Consider the following 22558-nt stretch of genomic DNA (forward strand, 5'->3'; position numbering starts at 1 on the left):
ATCATTGACAAAACCCTATTACCTGCTCTGGCAGCCTGTCTGCATTGCTCAGAAAACGTCATATCTGACTGCACAATTACTCTCAGGTCTTTTTCATTTTAAATTTTCTGTTTATACTCCAGCAAGACAACCAAGTCAATAGAGTTTACAATAAATCATCAATACAAATATTTATCATATTTAGTAGTCATGGGCTTGAACCCCGGTCCACTCAAGGAAACGCGTGCTATGTACTCTCGCTCCTGACAACTGGGCTACGTCAGGCCTCTACTGCCTTAAGGTACCTGCCCGGCAACCCAAAGGTCGCGGGTTCGATTCCCGGCTCGGGCTTGGATCAAAGTACTGCAAAAACCTTGGGAGGTGCAATATGGCCACAGAAGCCGATGCGCCAACAACTACCAAATCAAAAAAAAAAAAAAATACTGCCTTAAGTGTAGTACCACACAGTTGGTACATTTCTCTGGGGTTACTTCTACCCATATGCAATGCTTTACATTTGTCAAGAGTAAACTTCAGTTGCCACTTCTCAGCCCATCTGCCCAAAAGTTGCAGAATGTCAAGTTGCAGAACATATTAAACCAGTTATGTTTGCAGAGTGATAATTGATATTTATATAAAAGTCTAATTTGCTGTTCAGTTTACTTTCTTGAAGTTCTCTAAGCAGGACCAGCTGGCTCCTCTAGATGCTCTCCTCAGACAAAAGTATCATTAGTTGTAGGTGATTGCTCTGCATTGTGAATGACATAGTGATTGCACCTTATGTGCAGTTACAAATTGTGAGTAATCCTAGGAATACTTTTAGACATAGCAGATGGAAAAATGTATATAAGAAACAGGCAATCACAAGACGAATATGGCAGTCCTCAATTATCACACAGAAATTAGTTTCAGAAATTAATTCATATAAAAATTTGATTTATGTAATAAATAACTACATAAATTTACTATGGATGGCAGCTTCTTCTTTTTAGGCAAGACAGAACATATTAAACAGGATCCCAGTTCTTTGTGAATACATATAGATACAGTGATTCATAAATGGTCAGTATGTCACAAGGATATTTCAAACAAAAATATAAACAAAAGACATTTTTACAGGCATTTTTGGATGAAAAGCACTGTTATTAAGTTATTATAAGTGCATAAAAGTTTCTCTGTTTTTTTCCAAACACTATAAGGGCTCTAGAAATATATTCTAGAATAGTTGCTTTTTGTGATTCAACTAAAAGGGTAAGCCACCTACACTATTATTTATTGTAAATTTGTTATTTATGTTGATGTCCCATTTTTAGGACATTGGCTGAAAATAACATCAGCAAGCACGTGGGTGTTTCTCGAGTCAAAACGAAATTTTAGTGGTTTACCTTTGTAAAAATATTATAAAGCAAAGCCATGAGCGGTGGAACGTACACTGTTAGAAAATATCTAATTACAAAACAAATAGAGGTAATGTTTGCGGATCCTGCATTTTGGGAAGACATGGATAACGACGATGTTGATGTTCCAATCATTCCTCCAGATCCTGATGAGCTAACTGACAGAGAATTTTGAAGAAAATAATCTTGAAGGAGAAGAAGTGGAAGATGTTGCAGGTACCCTAGAGTTATTTACGCCTATAAATGACGAATATGAATTGAGCAGCAACGACGATGCACTGGCTGTAAAAAAATGTAAGCTGTGTAAAGTGACGAACCATCTTCCGCATAATGAAGATACATCAGGAAGCTTTTCAAGCCTATTAGAATATCGCAATAAATACAAAAAATCAAAGGCGCCTCCATAGCCAGGTGGGAAGGAGCAGCAGTGCGTAGCACACGCTTCTTGATTAGACCGGGGTTCGAGCCCGTCACCACCAAATACGGAGGATGCAGAAAGGTCAGGGAATGACCACCGCATATCTCGGAGCAATATGGCCTTAGTTGCTAATGCTCCTAAAAACCAAATAACAAACAAACAAACAAAAAATCAATTTCTCAAACAGTTGCAAAAATAAGTCACATAAAAGGAAAAACACCAGAGTGGACAAAGAATCAAATACAGTACACTGAGACGAATAGTTTATCCCAAAATAATTTTGAAAATGTTATATCTCTATTATACGGTAAAACAGCAGTTGAAATTTTTGAAGGGTTTTCTCTCAAGGCATTATTGATCATATAGTAGAGCAAAGCACGTTGTACGCACAACAAAAATTGACCCAAATTTTTCGCTTAGTGCCGATGAATTGAGAAGTTTTATTGGGGTTCTATTGTTTAGTGGTTATCACAAACTTCCTCAAGAGGACATGTATTGGGAACAAGCCCCGGATGCTAGTATACCTTTAGTATACAATGCGATGCCAAGAAGACGATCAAACAAATAAAAAAGTATCTCTATTTAATGGACAATTCACGCCTTAATATAAACGACAAAATGTTCAAAGTACGACCATATTTTGATATACTAAAGCAAAACTTTTTAAAATTTGGCGTGATTCACTCCCATTTATCAATAGATAAAATGATGATTCGATATTATGGATGACATTCTGCAAAAATGTTTATGCGTGAAAACCAATCAAATTTGGTTACAAACTCTGGTGTTTATGTAGTTCAAGCAGTTATTTATATAATTTTGAAACATATTGTGGCAAAAGTGAGAAAATGGAGGGACCGTTGGGAGTTCGAGTTATTACAAACCTAATTTCATCAATACCTGCTGACCAATATGAAAAACATGAACTGTTTTTCGACAATTTCTTCACCAGCCATGAAATAATGTGCCACCTTAGAGAGCTGAGAATGAAAGCAACAGGAACAGTCCGAGAAAACTGAACACAAAAGTGTCCTTTGATTTCTAGCAAGCAAACGGAAAAAGAGAAGGATCGGGGCTATTTTGATTATAGATTCGACCAATCAAATGAAGTACTTGTGCTAAAATGGAATGATAATAAACCGATTTCACTTGCCACTAATTACAGTTGCATTGAGCCATTAGAACAAACTAGACGTTACTCCCATAAAGACAGAAAGCAAATTCAAATTCCTGTACCAAAGGTCATACAAGAATATAATTCACATATGGGTGGAGTGGACATGTTAGATAAGCAAGTTTCACTTTATAGAATCAGAATTCGTTCAAAAAAATGGTGGTGGCCATTATTCACACAACTCCTAGATATATGCATTGTCAACACTTTGAGATTGTATCAAATTACCAATTCTCAAGAAAATGTATTGCTTCTGGATGTACGCAGGAAAGTAGTATTGGCCTACCTTTCTAAAACAACTTCTGCTTCAAAAAGGCGGGGTCCACCAAAGTCTAAACTTCTAGGTGGACGACTGAGCTTGGATGTGAGATTTGATGGCAATGGACATTTGGTAGTTCCAATAACGACACAACGAAGATGTGCTTTATGAGGTAAAAAAACAAAGAGACTTTGTAACAAATGTGATGTACCCCTACGTGACATATGTTTTGTTCCCTTTCACACAAAATGACTTTTTTATTATTATATGTTTGATACATAGTTAGTGTAAAACACCATTGTTTGATTTTCAATAAATTTTTTTTTTTTTTTCCTTTGTCTAATTTCCTAAATATTTCTTATTCTCAGCCAACGTCCCAAAAATGGGACGTACTTTTTTTCTGTAACCAGGGAGTTTTTTGAATAAAATTTTTTTACAATGTCTTCATTTGAATGCTTTTAGCTGATATTAAGCGAGAAAATGGTATTTTTCTTTTAAATTCAATTATGGCTGGTAATGGGTTAAACGGGCCTCAAATTTAAATATGGCTGAGTGCCTATTTCATCCTTAATCCGACCCTGCATAGCATGTTGTGTCTGCAATTCTGCCCAGACACGATAGGAGGGAGTATATGATTGAGAGCTTGTCAATCAATTCCACCCTGGAGAGATTGTGCAAGGCTCATCGTTTAGAAATTTTTTCAGCGTGGCCTGTACTTGATAACAGGAGAGGCTGTTTCTACAGGGATGGGATACGCTTAAATAGAAATGGTGCAAGAATATTTGCTGATGCTATCAAGGCAGTGTTAGGTGGATCAGAAACCTGCTAGCTTGGGGGTGGATTCACAGACTAATAGATTAACAGTAGCCACAGGCATCAGTGAAAATGATTCTTGCACTGCTTTTATTGGAATGAGCAGCAGCCCGGAAAGCAAGGTGCTGGGGATTTCCAGGACTGCTGTTGTATTTACTTGTTCCAATTCACATGGAACAAGTAAATATATGGGCTGTGTTAGGATAACTAAGAGTAAGAATAGGTGCATGTACACTTCATGTACACAAAAGACTAGGAGTATAGTAAATAAATTTGATGAACTTGAGGTGCTGGTGAAGACATGGAAGGCGGATATTGTTGGAATATCAGAGGCATAGTGTCACACAGATGTAAGCAGTGCAGAACTGGAATTTGGGGAGTACAATGTATATAGAAAGGATAAACAGGGTAGGAAGGGAGGAGGGGTTATGCTGTTAGTTAAGAAACACAAAATCTAAGGAAGTGCATCCAGTTGACATGGGACAGTGCAATGTTGAGTCAGTTTGGTGTGACATAAACACTAGGAAAGGGAAAATGAGAATAGGAGTGTGTTATAGGCCTAATGACTCTGATGAGTACAATAAATTGTGCAGAGAAATAGAATGGGCCAGTAAATCAAAATGTCTTGTAATGGGGATTTTAACTTTCCAGGTATTGACCGGAACTTGTGGATTGGTCACTCGCACGCTAGCAAGACTTTTGTGGATTTATTGGAGGATTGTTTTCTACAGCAACATATTCAAGGGGCAATCACAGGGAGTAATACTCATGATCTGTTTATCAACAGTGATGATTCATGCATTAGGAATTTGGAGATAAAGGAACCACTAGGTGACAGTGATCACAGTCTATTTGATGTGTGATTTACTAAAAGATGTAACTACAATCGAGGGTACAGGGAAGGGTTTTAGTTTTCATAAAGGTGACTAGAGTGGTTTCAGACAGTTTTTAAATTCTATACAGTTGGATCACCTGATGATGTTAAAAACAGCGAATGCTAAATGGGAAGCCTTCAAGGAATTAATTTTGGAAGCTACTAGACTTTTCATACCAACTAACAAATACTGTTCAAGATTTAGACCAAAATGGATGTCGGATGGACTAATGAGGCTCGTGGCAGAGAAGAAAAATGCGTGGGATGCATATAAATTATCAGGTGACAGAAGCTTATGGCAGATATAAGCTAGTCTCTAATCAAGTCACAAAGGTTAGGCACATGAAGGCTGATTACAAGAAATACTTAGGAAAGGATGCAAAGAAAAACAACAAAAACTTCTTTACTTATGTAAACTCTAGAAGGAAAGGGATGAATCAGATTGGTCCACTTGACGTTGTGGTTCAACTGCTGATGATCCTGCTCAGATAGCTGACAAATTGAATGAGTAATTTGCATCTACGTTCACACATCAGGAATTCTTAAGGAAGAGGAGGACAGAAGTTTACTAAACTCTAACAGGGAGCTAAATGATTTTGTAATAATGGAGAGCAAAGTGAAGGAGAAAGCATTGAAGTTAAACATAAAAAAAGGCACTTGGAGCCGATGGAATCTATCCAGTTATATTGAAGGAGGCAGCAAGGGAAGTAAGCAAACTCTTAGCCATAGTTATGAGAACATCCTTAGATTCAGGGGAGGTCCTCGTGGACCGGAGATGTGCAGAGGTATCCCCAATTCACAAAGGGGTTCAAAGGGTGACGCACTTTTAATGTTCTGTTGTTCTCTGTTATTGAATTAAATGCCAAAACATTGTGTTTTTTATGCAATGACACTATAGCAGTGCTAAAAGAATACAATATACATTGACATTATTATTATTAGCCATATGGTGCAAGAAAGCCTGAGGCTTATGCTGCCCTAGCCAAAAATAAAAATTCCCATGCTCATTATCCTCAGAGAGAGAGAGAGAGAGTGAGTCAGTTAGTCAGTCAGTCATAAGTAAAAGGGAATCACCAAGAAAAGCAGAAAGAGAAGAATGATGATATCCAGCTCAGGATATGGGCTTAGCAAACCCTGGGTTTGCTAAGCCCACACTCGTCAGATCTGAAGCACTCATCACAATATTTCCAACTCACAGGAAAGCAAAAGCAACAGTCCAAAAAATTAGGAAATTTAAAATGGAATATCACATCATAGCAGAATTTCTTTGCAAAAATAAAAAACGAAGAAATGAGGCTGCAACCAAAACAAGTTTTTGAGTGCCTCATTTGTTAGTCAAGCAAGGAAAACCATTTACCGATGGAGAGTTAATTAAATCGTGTTTGATTGCAGCAACTGAAGAAATGTGTCCAGAGAAAATAGACTTGTTTAAGACTATTAGCCTTCAGTGAGAACAGTGGCTCAAAGAGTTGACATTGGGAGCAACATCAATAGTCAATTAAAAAACAAGGCAAATGATTTTGAGAGGTTTTCCTTTGCTTTTGATGAGTCGACAGATGTTTCCGTTAGTGCTCAGTTGTTGTTTATTCGAGGAGTCAGTGCCGAGTTCGAAGTGACTGAAGATTTAACCTCAATGAATAGTCTGCATGAAACAACTACAGGCAAGAATGTTTTCAAAGAAGTTGAGAAAACACTAATTCAGTACAACCTGAAGTGGCATCTGCTAAGATGTGTTACAACTGATGGTGGTAAAAATATGTGTGGAGCAGGAAAAGGCTTAGTTGGACAAATTTACGAAGCTTGTGAACATGCAATATGTTTAAAGCCTATTGTTATTCATTGTATTATTCATCAGCAGGTACTTTTCGGAAAATATTTGAATCTATCATGTGTCACTAAACCAGTAGTGAACTTCATTCGCTCTTGTGGACTTAATCATCATCAGTTCCATGAATTTTTGTCAGAAATAGAAGCTGAATATCCTGACTTACCCTGCCACACAGCAGTTCGATGGCTTAGCAGTGGTAAAGTTTTATTTTGAATTTTTGAGCTCAGGGCCAAGACTGAAATTTTTCTTTTCGAGAAGAACCTCAACCACTATTATCAAACAGTGAATGGCTTTGGAAATTAGCTTTTGCTGCAGACTTGATAATATATCTTAATGAATTCAACCCAAAATTACAAAGCAAAACAGTGCTTATATGCGAAACTTATACTGCAGTAAAGTAATGGTTTTTGAATCACAAGTAATGTTAAGCTGCTTTATACACTTTTCATGCTGTCAAAAGTAAAAACAAGGAGTGAGATCTCCATTCCCATACAAATTTGCAGAGGACATATTTTTCGAGCTCAAAGTATAGTTCCAACAGCATTTTTTGGACTTCAATGCAAGTGCAAAAGAAATTAGCATATTTAAAAATCCATTTAATTGTGCAATTGAGGAGCTTCCACCTAACCTTCAATTGGAAGTGATTAATCTGCAATGTAATGACATGCTAAAAGGCAAATATCAAGAGAAGAATCTAATAGAATTCTATATAAATGCCTTCCAAGCAATGAATATGCCCAATAAATCATATGCTTGTGGATTAATATCAGTATTTGGCACCACTACCTATCTGTGTGAAAAGACATTTTCAAAGGTGAAATACGTAAAATCTTATTACAGATCAGCATTAACAGATGAACATTTGAAATCAATTTTGATGATAGGGAACACCAACTTTGAACCTCAACTAAGTGAAATATTTTCCCAAAAAAAAAATAAATTCCATTCTCATTAGTAGACCTGTATTCCAAAAAATTGTATTCAGTTATTATAATTATATTTTGAATTTTGCCAATAAAAAATTTGTTTTCTCTCTTATTATATAAGTACCTACATAATATCCTCTATTTTGCCTCTGGGCCCACAAAGCCTAAAATATTTACTATCTGGCCCTTTACAAAAAAAATTTGCCGACCCCTGCTCTACAGCATGGGCTTCTTGCAGATGTGGACTTCCTAATGTGGACTTGCAAAGTCCACATTAGGAAGTCCACATCTGCAATGGTCAAGTTGAGATATGAAATCCCACTGTGGCAACCACCACAGTGGGATTTCATATCTCAACTTGACCATTCCAGCTTATCCTCATCAACCATCTTGTTGATTTTGGGACACTATCCAGTGTGATATTCATGCTAACTCCCAGTCTCTAGGGATCAGATTTGGTAACATCCACTGTAATGGTGGGATTTAAAGTGTTTATTGGGACCATCCTAATCTTCTTCACCAACCTTTACTGAGGTCAGGATTCGCCTTGATGTGGGATTATCTGATATGGCTCTTCAGAGGTAAGAAATTGTAGTCACCAGTGGTACTATTTTGCTGCCAATGTGGGATCAAGTCTGTTGATTGCACACATAACCATTTTCCTGCTCACTACTGTCCTGCACCACATCTTTCACTCTTTTTCTGGGGATGCCTTAAATTCCTTCCTTAGTTTTGCTATCTCTTTTTACCCCTGGCTCAAACTCTAATTCTGTTGCTTTCTTGTGGATTGGCCACCCTGATGCCAGACACTCTAAAAATGAAAAATGAAGGGCCAGCTCCATGTGCCAGGGAGCTTCATTCCGAGTGATTGCAGTGGGTGTGCGCGTGCTCTCTCTCTCTCGACTGGCTTTACAAAGCGATTTAACATTATCAAATCATATTTGCAGACTTAAAAATATAGTACAATGTGGTTGACTACAAACAGCGTGCCTGTACACATGCACACACTACAATGCTAATAATGTTTGTCTGGTTTTTGCAAACAGATGCAACTTCACCAGATTGTATTTGTGTTGAAAGACTTCCAGAGCTGCTTAGATAAAGGTACGGTACAATAGCAGGGATAATGGTCAGACAGCAGGGATAATGACTTTCTTTTTGCCAAATTATGCATCCTTTACTACAATCATCAACAGATTAAAGAGTTTCTTCACTTTGTTGCCAAGTTGTAGTCTAACTGACCAGTGGTTGGAGATTTTGATTAACTTAATGTATGGCATGTTTCCTGCCTTGCCTTTTGAGGCATATTGTACTGGTCTTGGTGAAGGATGAAATCTATCTACTTATTGCTATTTCATAGATACTGCTTCTCCATTATACCATAAAATTTTTTGCTAGGTTTATCCTCCTACAACTTAAAAGAATTTAGCAGGATGTTGATTTTGAACGCACAACTATTAGTAATAGTAATGACAAATTATGAAAGAAAGCAAGCTTATACAGCATAAGCCAAAAAAAAAAAAAAAAAACCCTTTTCATGTCCATCCCCTTTAATAATCTGTGTAATAATTCTTCCTTAAATTTATTTAACTGCCCACTTATTATTATTAGCTATATGGTGCAAGGAAGCCTGAGGCTTATGCTGCACCAGCCAAAAAAAAAAGAAAAAACAATTGCTGAATTACCCTGAGAGAGAGAGAGAGAGAGAGAGAGAGAGAGAGAGAGAGAGAGAGAGAACAAGGGTCAGAAGTAGAAAGAAATCACCAAGAAAGAGAAGAATGATGATATCCAGCTCAGGACCCTGGTTAAGCCATACAAGATGTGAGTCCCTGGGGTTCCACAACACCAGATGGAAGTTTGTTCTCTGAAAGCAAATTTCCACATGTCTATTCTGCAACCAATCTCCCTCAGTATGTAGTAGTAGTAGTAGTCGTAGTAGTGGCATGTGGCATTTGGCTTATCTAGCATCAGCCAAGAAAAAAAAAAAAAAAAAAAAAACACACCATTCCCTCCAAATGCCTTTCCAGTTCCTCCTTAAATTTATTTAACCTATCAACTTACACAACGACAGATGGAAGTTTGTTCCAGCAATTAACCACCCACTGCCTAAAGGCAAATTTCTGCACATCTATTCTACATCTGTCTTTTCTTAATTTGAATTGATGCCCCTTAGGTTCGTAATCTGAACAAGTGGAAGGATCCCATCAGAATTCAGCATGCTCAACCCATTCAAGGCCATATACACCTCATTCAGATCACTGCGCAGGTGCCTAGTCTCCAGCCACTGCAATTTGCAGAACTTAAGCCTCTCTTGAATGAAGAGGATCCTTTCATTCCCCTCACCAATCTTGTTGGCCTTCTCTGTACACGTTCAAGCAAATCTACATCCTTCCTAAAATGAGGCCTCCAGACCTGTATATAGTACTCAAGGCATGGCCTGACCATTGCCTTATACAGAGGGACAATCACCTCCTTTTCCCTGCTAGCAAAATTCCTATATATCATTGACAAAACCCCATGACCTGCCCTGGCAGCCTGTCTGCATTGCTCAGAAAACTTCATATCTGACTGCACAATTACTCCCAGGTCTTTTTCATTTTCTACCACCTTAAGTGTAGTGCCACACAGTTGGTACGTTTCTCTGGGGTTACTTCTACCCATGTGCAGTACTTTGCATTTGTCAAGGTTAAACTTCAGTTGCCACTTCTTAACCCATCTGCCCAAATTATCTAGATCCTGTTGCAGTAGCACACTGCCATTACTGTCATTAACAACCCTGCCAACCTTTGTATCATCTGCAAACTTCGACACTAAGCCTGATATACCTTCATCAATATCATTGATAAATACACAAAACAACAGAGGACCCAACACCGAACCCTATGGGACTCCACTAATAACATTAGTCCACGAAGAGCAGCACCCATTAATTACCACCCTCTGTCTTCTCCCACTCAACCATCCTTTTATCCATTGTAGCAACTTCCCCTTAATACCATTCTGCTCCAATTTGTACAATAGTCTTCCATGTGCAACGGTGTCAAAAGTTTTCCTGAAATCCAAATATATGATATCAAAATTATGTGTGTGCCCCCTTATGTTTGTTATCTGAGCTAGAGTTAATGATGTTATCAACAGTTAAGCTTACTCAATCCATTTTGAGCCTTAGAGCATTTTAGAGCCTCAATCCATCTAGAGCATTGAGAACAAGTGGAGGAATGTCGTCTGGACCTGGAGCTTTCTTGGCATCAAGATTATTCAAAGTTCTTTTGACGTCCTTTTGAAAGGAGACCACAGGAGTACATTGACTGGAATGTATTACTGGGAATAGTGGAAGGTGATTTACCAAGATCATCAATACATGAATTAAAGAAAAGTAGGATATAGTAAATCGGCTTTATCTCTAGGTGAGGAGGCAATAGAACCATCTGATATTAACAGAGATTAGGAGTATACATGGGCAAATGTTTCAGCCAGTAGTTTTCGCAAGAGACCAAAATACTTGACTAATTCAAGAAGAAAACTTCTTGAAGTAGTCAAGAAATAGAAAACTTCTTGAAGTAGTCAAGAAATAGAAAACTTACTTCAAGAAGAAAGTTTTCTATTTCTTAGACTTCTCAAAATCTAGTTTGCACTGATTAATTACTGCTTACAGTTGTAGCGAGCTTTAGTGTAGGCAGAAAATTGTTAATGAAGATTCAGATGTGAGCCAATTGTAATATGCAACATTCTTATCTTAAGGATTTCCTCTCTACAAGAATAATTTCATTTGCACAATCTGAGCAAACATTGATATCAGGAGATTTAAAACAGTAATCCAACCAAAGATGAGAAATCTCGCAGATGATCTCAATTTAGCAGTAGATTAGTAATGGCATATGATGCAAGAAAGCAAGCTTTTACAGAATATTTGCAGTGGGGCAAAAATCAGCAAAAAAAAAAAAAAAAAAAAAATCTTCCATTTCAGCTATCCATTCCCACCCAATAGTTTGTCTAGTTCTTCTTTGAATATATTTGTGCTATCAATTTCCACAACAATGGTTTGAAGTTGGTATCAACCACTCACTGGCTAAAGGCAAACTTCTGCACATCTATTCTGCAACTGTGCCTCCCCAGTTTGAATGTGCACTCCTTGTGTGTGCAATCTGAGCAAGAGGAAGAATCCCATCAGCATTGAGCTTGCTCAATCCATCCAAATCCTTGAACATCTTAACAATCACATCACCTTGCAGGAGCCTAGTCTCCAGACATTGCAATTTGCAGAATTAAAGCCTATATTCATACGAACATCCCTTTGTTCCCCTTGCCAGTCTCATTGCCCTTCTTTGTACTTGTTCCAGTAGCTGTACATCTTTCCTAAAATGAGGTCTGACCTGTATGAAGTACTCAAGGTGGGGAATGACCATTGCCTTATACAATGGTATAATCACTCATTATCCCTGCTAGCAAAATTTCTATATGGGTAACCCTCGTATAACTCAGTTATTAGGTTTCTGTAAAATGTTGTGTTGTGTGAAACCGTGTTATATGGGATTAAGAAAAAGTACAAAAGGTGGGGGGGGGGGATTACATTCCAAAAGCTAAAAAAATACACCATTCTAGATTTCGTGTATCTTCTGCTCTCTTTAAAAAATAAGTAATCTGGGTTTGCTTGCTTTTGCTTGATAAATCTTTTGTTAATTTCATCATTTGGAACTAAGCATTTTTGAAGCTCCCTTTTGAACTTTGGGTTCCTTTCATTCAAGAATTTTCATTCAAAAAATAAAATTCTAATTGCTCGGCTAACTTTATGCCTTCCCCTATGCTTTTTAGTGTAAAATTTGGAAGTTTAGAATTTTCATCTGTGATATCATCATCTGAATTGATTTGATTTTACCTCCAATGCCATTTGCACCAAATCCGTTATGCCAGCTTCTTTTTCTACCAGTAATTCTTGAACATCTTCAGTAATCATGACTTTTTTTATTTTTTTAGGAGCATCGGCGACTTAGGCCATGTTACTCTGTGTATATTGTCTATAAATTGCATGTCCCTCGCCCAAGCTGAACTAACTCAGCCACATTGTGAAAAAGACCCATAAAAATTCTTCTCTTCATCGACGGGATTTGAACTCAGCCGGTGTGGGGAGGAGGGCAATTCTCTCAACTGCACTACCCACGAGGGCTTCAGTAGTCATATCATCAATACCTTGATTGATGCAATAGTAGGAAGTTCTACTATTGCATCAATCGGTGCAATAATAGAACTTCCTACTGACGTAGCAAGTTCTAATATTGCACTGATTCCATTTTCTGGCCGTTCGATCATAATTTCTGAATGAACTGGCTCTGGCCATCCACACACATTTAATGTTGATGGTTTTACTTCTTTCAGTGATAACACTATGATTCTGATACAGTCCACAATTGAAAAATGTTTCCATGTCTCCATTACTTCAATAGATTCAGAATCAATTTTTTCCAAAATCCATTGTAACAATTTTCTGATGGAATGAGTTTTAAAGGTGGATATAATGCCTTGATCTAATGGCTGAATGAAAGAAGTTGTATTAACCCAGTACAACTGTGGCGTTAGGAATATAACTTCAACGTTTGGATGACTTAAATCTTTTGGATGGCCTGGTATGCTATCCAATTATTTCTTCATCATTTCTGTACCTCATGAGGTTCCTTTGGTATGCTTTTCCCATATCCAGGCCACTCCTATGAGAAGCTACAGGTGAAACCTGACTGGCCCTCAAGTTTTGCACACCATTGTAGTATCCAGCCAAACTGCTCAGACAAGACTTCCCCTTAACAAACCCATGCTGTGTCTGAACTGTAATTACAGTCTTGTCTAGATGATTCAGCCTTACTACTTTTAACAGTGACTCCATTATTTTCCCTGGCACAGAAGTTAAACTAACAGGTCTGTTATTACTCGTCACCCTTTGTGAATTGAGGATACATCTGCACATCTCCAGTCCATGGGGACTTCTCCTGAATCCAAGGATGCTCTCATAATTATGGCTAAGGGTTTGCTGACTTCCTTTGCTGTCTCCTTTAATATAACTGGATAGATCCCATCCATCTCTGGTACCTTTCTTATGTTTAACTTCAACAATTTCTCTTCCACTTTCCTCTCACTTATTAGAAAATCATTTAGCTCCCTGTTAGAGTTTGATAAATTTCTGGCCAACACTTCCCTAAAGAATTCTTCATGTGTAAATGAAGTTGAAAATACTCATTCAGTTTGACAGCAACCCAAGCAGGATCATCATCAACAGTCAAACCATTGCTATCAAGTGGACCAATTTGATATATCCCTTTCCTTCTAGAGTTTATATAAGTAAAGAAGACTCTGCTGTTTTTCTTTGCATCCTTTGCCAAAGATTTCTTGTGATCTGCCTTCGCTTGCCTAATCTCCTTTGTGACTTGATTACAGGCTAATTTATATCTACTGTAGGCTTCTGTGTCGCCTGTCAACATACATGCATCCCATGCATTTTTTTTCTCTGCCACAAGTTTCATTAGTTCATCTGACATCCATTTAGGCCTAAACCTCGAAAAGTGTTTCTTAGTTATGAAATATCTAGTAGCTTCTATGATTAATTCCTTGAATGCTTCCCATTTAGAATTGGCTGATGGCAACGTTATCAGTGGTTCCCACTATATAGACTTTAAGAACTGTCTGAGACCACTGTAGTCAACCTTACGAAAACAAGAACCCTTCCCTTTACCCTCGATAGTAGTTATATCTATAAGTAAATCCCACATCACTATGTTATGATCACTGCCACCTAGTGGTTCTTTTATCTTCAGATACTTAATTCATGAATAATCACTGCTGATAATTATATCGGGGGCATTACTCCCTTGCCTCTCTAATGTGCTGCTGTAGAAAACGGTCATCTGGTATATCCACAAAAGTCTTGCAACTCTGTTAGTGACCAACTCAAGTTCCAGTCAATACCCGAAAAGTTAAAACTTTCCCATTATAAGACATTCTGATTTGCTGGCTCACTCTATTTTTCTGTACAGTTGTTTGTTGTACTCATCAGAGTCTTTATCCCTGTCTCATTTTTCCTTTCCTAGTGCTTATGTCACACCAAACTGACTGAATATTACACTGGCCACCCATGTTAACTGGATGCACTGCCTAAAATTTGATGCATTTCTTAACTGAGAGCACAACCCCTCCCCTCCTATTCTGTCTTTCCTTTCTGTATTCATTGTACTCCCCACAATCAAATTCTGCATCCCTTATATTTGCGTGGCACCACATCTTTGATATCCCAACGATATATGCATTTGATGCCTTGACCAACATTCGAAATTCATCAAATTTATTTACAAATACTAAACTTGTGCATTCTTATAATGCCAAACAACATGAGGCTGAGAATGGCCACATGAGAAAGTCTCCATTTGAGAAGAGACCATCACCAAGTTGCAATTTGCAGTGCCTAGACAAACTCTTGCCTCGATCATGTACTTTGGTGTTGTTTTTGATAAAAGATCGATCGTTGGGTGTGTGTGGTTAGAATTGTTTGTTATTCTAGTAGGTAAATGAACAATCTGTGCATGCGGGGTCATAACAAAAGTCATAACAAAAGCTTCAACTTTTTGTCCATCTGGCTCTCTGTGTCCAGAAAACTGGTCAGCTGGAGTTGTAAACATTAAAATTGACAAGGAAAATTGCCTCACTGTTAGGAAAGTTGGACTGAAGAAAGTAGAGTTTTAGAGAAAGGAATTCCATGAAGTTGGGAGAATTAAAGAAAACAGATGAATTTGACAGACTTCAGTAGAGAAATTTTTAGTCAGAGAAGATCAGAAAGAGAAGATTCCAAATACTTAGTGTTTATCAGAGTGGACATATGCACAAATACCAATTTTGAAGTAATAGGAATCATAGAGTGAATAAATAGGACAATTGAGATGAACAGTGGTTGAGGCAACCAATAATTGAGATTTTCGAAAAAAGTAAGTGAATCTTAGCAGACTGTAAGTGGAAATGAACATCATTGAGATTGGAACTGAGTTCACGTATATTTGTGAAATAAATGAGGAAGTTGAACACTGTGATTGGGGCCTTGAGAGTTTAAGTTTGTATTCTTGGGCAGGGACATTTTATTACATTTTAAGTGAGCCTTCACCTATCTCTGCTTCCCAGACTTCTTGCTCATATACAAGTATCAAACAAACAGTCAGTTCATTTCTGCTAACACAAAACAAATCAAAGATCCATGGGTCAACTTAAAAAAAAAAAAACAGATTAGTTGTGAGCTTCGACTATTTGACCTTGTGGTGGGGTCGGACCATCACACTTCCACCACAAGTTACTATCCCTACAATGAGGAAGTAGGTCACTATTATTTGATCAGAGCTTTTCCCCTAAACATTGCTTTGATGAATTGACAAAAAGACTGAAACTTGTTTGGTCCTCAAACAGCATAAGCAAGTTAAGTTATCTTCGTGTAGAATGAGAGTCCATTGTTCCAGCAAAGCACATAGGTCCACACAAAGCAGACAGTGAAGCATGATGTTTAGGATAGTTTCTGGCTCCGTACAAGAGCAAAGATCTCAGTTGGCTAACCCCAGCAGGTTCAGCTTGGACATAAGACCATGTTCAGTCAGGGGAAAGCAGATGGACAGCCCAAGTTGTAACCATGGTCAGAGTATGAACAGAAGGCAGGAAAGCATACATCTATCTTCCCTTCTTAGAATTAGTCCATTAACTCTGCCAAATGGTGTCTAACTCATCATTAATGTATCTCCTCAGATGACAAAGGCAGGCTATTCGCTGCCCAAAACTTTCTGGAGATTCTTGTTTAAGGACATATGTCAAGCAACACCTAACAACAAGCAGGTCTGCTGTAAGTTTTTTTGCTGTGACACTCAACACTCCCATGGATACTGCTTGACAAGCTGGAATGATACCCAGGAAAGTGAAGCTTTGTACCAAATGAAGGGATTTTCTAAAGCTACTATGAATAAATCTTCCCTTCCCCAAACTCTGGACACATTAATCATGATTTGAACAAAGATGGTATCATAGAGGAGATGTAGGGTTCTACCATGATGCTCCAGTCAGTCATTGCAAATAATTATACAGAGCTTGGCATAGAGTGTTTTAGTCTTCTCTTGGGCAGGGACAGCAAGGATTTTCCCTGCTTGAAAAATCAGCCTGTATTTTTATGGTTGTCATCAGTAGAAAGCCTGAATTGTTAGATAATTTCTGGGTGTCCTTGGTCTGGTGAAGGTGCAGCAGTAAACAAAATGGAATGTGTCTGGTCTCATTTGAGATGTAAATAAGAATTGCAAACAGCTGTATTGAATTCTACATACATTGACCCTTCATCAAGATTCATCAGATTGCATACTTGCCAATGGAGAAGGGGTTTGCAAATGAGTCAATAGGATTGATTTCGGAATCACTTCGATCCCTTCTCCATCTCAGTATCATAACATAAGTTTTTCTCAGTCTTTTTTTGCAAAAAAAACATAGTAAAACCATTGGAATTTTTTTTTTTTAGATTTTTCAAGGGGGGATACATTGTATTTTTAACACATGAAACTTCGGATAATTGGGGCAGCCGCTTAATGGGGCCAAAATGCACTAGTCCTGATGTGTTCCAAATAACCAGAATGGACTGTATATATTTTCCAATGCGAACACAATTTTGCATACACACAAAGAAACTCAAATTTTCATTAGTTGTATTCCCCCCACCCAAAAAAAAAAGATTTTTTCATTTATAGAAGTGAGAAATGTGAAATCTCAGCAGCAATTGAAAGCCTAGCATGACTAGTCCAGTTTTGTACACATTCTTATAGACTCTCAAACAACTTTTCTACACTATTTGCAAATTTTGTGTATCCACAGTTTTTTTTTTTCTTTCAGTACCTCCTAATATACAGTATATAATATTATATAAATGATAAATAGGAATGACTCTAATTTTCTCTCATTATGTTTTTTTTTTTTTTTTTACTTATCTTAAATACTGTAGACAGACTGCATTTAAAATCTATTATCCAAAAAATATATAAATAAATAAAATAAAAAAATCAACTATCCAAATACCCTTGGTTCTGATTGTTTTCGATAACCAGGATTCTGCTGAACAATAAAATACATCCATAACCCCCAGGCATATATGTGCATAATGCACCTCTTGTGTTTATTACATCCATCTGCCCTCACATAACAACTCAACTCCCAGTGGATGGGTTTTCACGAAATTTTATATCTAGGCCTTTTAAAAAAAATTTGTCAAGCCATTCCCAACATCATTAAAATTGAACTGATATAAATCTGGCAATTTTTATTTCTTTTCTTTTATATATATATATATCCATTCTCATGTAATAATACCACTTCCGGTGGATAGATTTTAATGAAATTTTATATTTTAGCCTTTAAGATAATTTTTTAGAGTCATCTCAAATTTAATTAAAATCAGACCAATAGAAATCTGGTAATTATTATTATTTATTTATTTTTATTTTTTATACATATCACATGAGCTATCCATGTACCACATGTGGTGGCAAAAGCACTGTATTATGTTTGTTGCTCTGCACTGGTGTTGGAGGAATGAACAGGTAAGTAATGTGTCGCAGATTTGCAGAAAAAAAAATTTTTTTTTTTCTGGATTCATGCATGAAATTCATTTCTTTTTTCTCTTTTTTTTTGTTATAAATCGTGAATTATTACTATTTGCTAAACACACCTGAAATGTGATGCTTTGCATACTATAACTAACCTTAGTCTGCTAGTCATTCATCCTGCATTGTGAAGGTGGAAATTTAATGCAGCCCACCAGTGCCAAAAGATTTCTGACTCCTGCTTTATGGTATCAGTATATTACATTATTCTTGGGAGGAGGATCATATTTTAGATGAGTGCAAAATTGGATGTTATGCGTAGTGTTTGCAGTTTCATATTCATCTTATATACTGGCATGACTAGAAATTTCATCAGAAACGGTACAAAATACCATAGACATTATATGCAAATAGTGTTGAACTTTAATTTTTGACTAATTTGACATTATTTTTGATTTTTAACAGGATGTAGAAGCTGATGATGTTTATCAGACAGTAATCAGACAGATACCAGGATCACTGCCAACGGTATCTCTCTCTCTCTCTCTCTCTCTCTGTGAATTTACCAAAGAAATTACATTTTCTCTCTCCTTTTTTTCCTTCTGCTTAAAACTGTTATAGTCTTTATTTCAGTTGTAATTCTTTCAGTTTGCAGCCAGTTGAATAATATAAATCTATCTAATTAGGAACAATACCTGCTCTTTAAGGTTATTCTTTTCTTATTTATTTGTGAATATTTAGTACTAAGGTTTTAACCAGTAATCATTGAATAAACTTTTTCTGAATAGATGGTTTCAAAAATTTGCACTACAAATTTTGGAAATTCATTGGACAAGTTCTATGGTTATATTAAAGACTATATATGTCCATTGGAGGGATTCCTAAGTTAAAAATGTTGAGAATTAGTAGCCTAAAGTATAATTTATGTTAATTATAGGCACGTCAGTATTGTTTCATAGGCAAAAATTAACTTATTCTTGGAAAAGCAGTAAGAGAAATGATAGATGCACAGTTAATATAGATATATACACTTATTTTATGAAAATGTTAAGTACTTAAATTATCATTCTGTTGAGTGATGAACCTCATAGTCTGCTAATTCCTCCTATTCATTCTCAAGTGGCCCTACTCTTTGATGAACTCTAAAAGGTTTCAGGAAAAAGAAACAGTGAAGGTAAAGAAAACCAACGTGAGAACCACAGGAAACTTACCCAGCAAACTCGTTTCCTACTACTGCAGTTTCTCCCTGCATTCTCGGTAAACAGATGGTGTGTGTTATCGGTAGTGGCAGTAGAAGTTGATAACGATATATTGATTAGTTTTTTCTCATTATTAAAAGCAGATTATTGGATTTCATGAACATAATGCCTTTGTGGTTGAAATTTACATGTACATCCTCCAGACTGCCTCAGGAAAGGTTTCAGGAAAAAGAAACAGTGAACTGCCTCAGTGTGTTTTAAAATAGGAAAATGACTTCTACAGATGGTGTTTTCCTATTTTAAAACAGCGAGAAGGGGGGGGGGGAATAAACATCATAAGACTGAGGCAGTCTGGAGATGGTGTACCCATAAGTAAATTTCGGCCCACTCATGAACTCCAATAATTTATTTTTAATAATGAGAAAAAACTAATCAGTACATCGTTATCGACCACTACCGATAACACGCACCATCTGTTTACCGAGAATGCAGGGAGAAACTGTAGTAGCGGGAAACGAGTGTGTCTGGTAAGTTTCCTGAAGTTTCCCATGGTTCTTGTGTTGGCTTTCTTTACCTTAGCCGAATAGTCAAGTGCAAACTGCTCTGGTTGAAGGTGATTTGGTTTTATTGGGAGACTTGTTTCTCAGGGAAATGGGTAATATTTTTTGTAATATAGATAGGTTGACCAGAACCAGGGTGTGTTCGTTGGGAGCAAAAATTGATGATGCTCCCAATGGTTCAGATTTTTAGGGGGATAAAGAGAGCATTCTTATTCATTTGGGGACTAATGATATTAAACGAACACAACCTGACCACTTGTTGGATAAATGTACGACCATGCTAAAAATGCCACAAGTAGGTCAGAATGTGTATGTGTCTGCAGTTTGCAGTTCTGCCTAGACACAACGGGAGGATTATATGCTGAAATCCTTGTGGATTAAGTCAAGACTTGGGGGAATCTGCAAGACTCTGAGGGGGGGGGGTTATCAGTGTGGTCTACACTTGTAGATAGAAGGGATCTATTTTGTAGAGATGATATTTATTTGAACAAGGGTTGTGCAAGATTTTTTGTCAGTATCATTGAGGATACCTTAAGGATTCGGGGAAACTGCTATTTGGCGGATGAGTAGGGTAATGTAGATCTGCATTTATCTGATGATATGGGCCAAAGTAATGCTTGCACTCACCTTAGGAATTCCTGTTTGTTGCCACAATAACCGATGTTGGCAAGATGTTTTGAGAGTAGCAACATTTCAAATGAGTGGGTGGATAAAGCTAGGGTAACAAGCATAAATAACTTCAAGTGGTATGTCAGGGTAGTGAACTGTAGTAGAATACTTAGTCTTAACTGTGTCTGCAGTAACGTCAGAAGTGTTGCCAATAAAAGGGCTGAATTCGAACTTCTGGTTAGGACAACTAATGCTGACAATAATAGGGTTAAACAGAAATGTGGTACCACCTGGAAATTGGGGATGACGAGTTCCAATATGGTATGTATAATGTATTTAGTCACCGTAGTCATGCTTCTTATCAAAAGCAGCGGAGTGAAAAAAGAGCTTTTGCTGAGACAGAAGTTACATCTGCCAGTATAGAATTTGTGTCTGAGTTAGTTGGAAGCAAAAGTATAATGAGAGTGGGAGCAATCTACAGACCAGAAGATTTTGAAGAGTATGATGTGAGTCTCTACATACAGATGGTATAGGCAAGCAAGTGAGAATGTCTCATTATGGGTGACTTCAGTCTGCCCCAGATTGATTGGAATAAGTGGGAGAGAAACCCGTGAGGAAAAATTTTTTTAAATACAGTAGATGATTATCATTTGTACCGGCATGTTAGAGAAAGTACTAGGGGTGAGAATATTCTTGAACTCATCATTACTAATGAACCAGATAGGAAATCTGGTTCATTAGTAATGATGAGTATCACAGGGCTTAAATTACAGGAATTTTACCAAGTAATGTCATGTACCAGTTAGTTGGAAGATGAAGAAAGATGTTGCAGTAGTTAAAGTAAAGGCACTGGTTTTAATTTCAGAAGAGGGGGACTATGACAGTTCAATTGGCCTGATTGCAAAGTAAAGGTGAATACATTTGAATTATGAAATTCCTTTAAAGCAAACATACCATGTTACCTGAGGAAAGTGCCGAAATGGCTGAATGTGGATCTGGCTGGTGTAATAGAGCAAAAAATGATAGCATGGGATAGTTACAGAGTGACAAAAAGTACTGAAACCTATAACAACTACAAGTTGATCTGTAATAGTACTATATATATGGTTAGAGAGGGGGAAGGCTACATATGAGAAAGCACTGGCTAAGAGAGCAAATAATAGGGACAAGGAATTTTTCATGTATGTGAATACAAAGAAGAAAGGAATCAGATTGGACTCTTGTGTATTAGGTGTGGAAAGGCTTAGCTAACCCAGCTGATGTTTCTGATGAATTGGATAGGTACTTGGCATCCATCTTTACTGAAGAAAGACCCTTCGTGCTGAGAAGAGGCTGTGCGAATGCACTTGCTCTTATGCCCAATTGCTGAGGAAAGAATCACCAATCATCCAATCTCTAAACAATGAACAGAAATAGAAACCCAACATTGTTGTCCTACATCCACTTGTAAATTCTCCAACCACCACCATGAGGCCATCAAGGAAGCAATGACTAAGCATATAAAAACAAATATGAAGAATCTAAAAGTAGATGCAATTCAGAAAACAAGAAACACAGGAATAGTAAAAACAGCTACTCCTGCCAATGGAAGTGCCCTACTCCAATCTGCCTCAATGACAGATCTTGGCCTATCAGCAGAAACCCTCAAATCTAAAGGTCCATCTATCATCACCTTTGATATTCCCAGTGGTATCTCTCAGGAAGAGCTTGTTGATGAGGCACATGGATGTAACTTCAGCGACTACATCACCAAAGAGGACCTGCAACAAAGCTTTCTACTTAAATACATCACAGTAATAAAATCCAAGCAAAATGTAATTGTATTACCAAACTTGCTCCTAATATATGGAATGTCATCATAAAGCAAGAGAAAATGTACTTTGGTTGGAAGTCCCACAGATACAGGAAGTTTGTCTAAGTGCCAAAATGTTAC

The 22558-nt window shown here is 37.3% G+C and overlaps 1 protein-coding gene across 1 annotated transcript in view; it reads left to right on the forward strand.

The window, feature by feature from the left end:
• The window catches only part of LOC150085557 (uncharacterized), a 107260-nt gene that overhangs the window by 41508 nt on the left and 43194 nt on the right, over positions 1 to 22558 (forward strand). The window contains exon 4 of the mRNA XM_090373340.1: positions 18723 to 18785. Within this exon, the coding sequence (XP_090229466.1) occupies positions 18723 to 18785 (63 nt within the window). The remainder of the gene's footprint in view (positions 1 to 18722; positions 18786 to 22558) is intronic.

The sequence above is a fragment of the Mastigoproctus giganteus genome, chromosome 5, assembly GCF_048544385.1.
Source record: "Mastigoproctus giganteus isolate SK-2022 chromosome 5, ASM4854438v1, whole genome shotgun sequence".
Lineage (NCBI taxonomy): Eukaryota > Metazoa > Arthropoda > Arachnida > Uropygi > Thelyphonidae > Mastigoproctus > Mastigoproctus giganteus.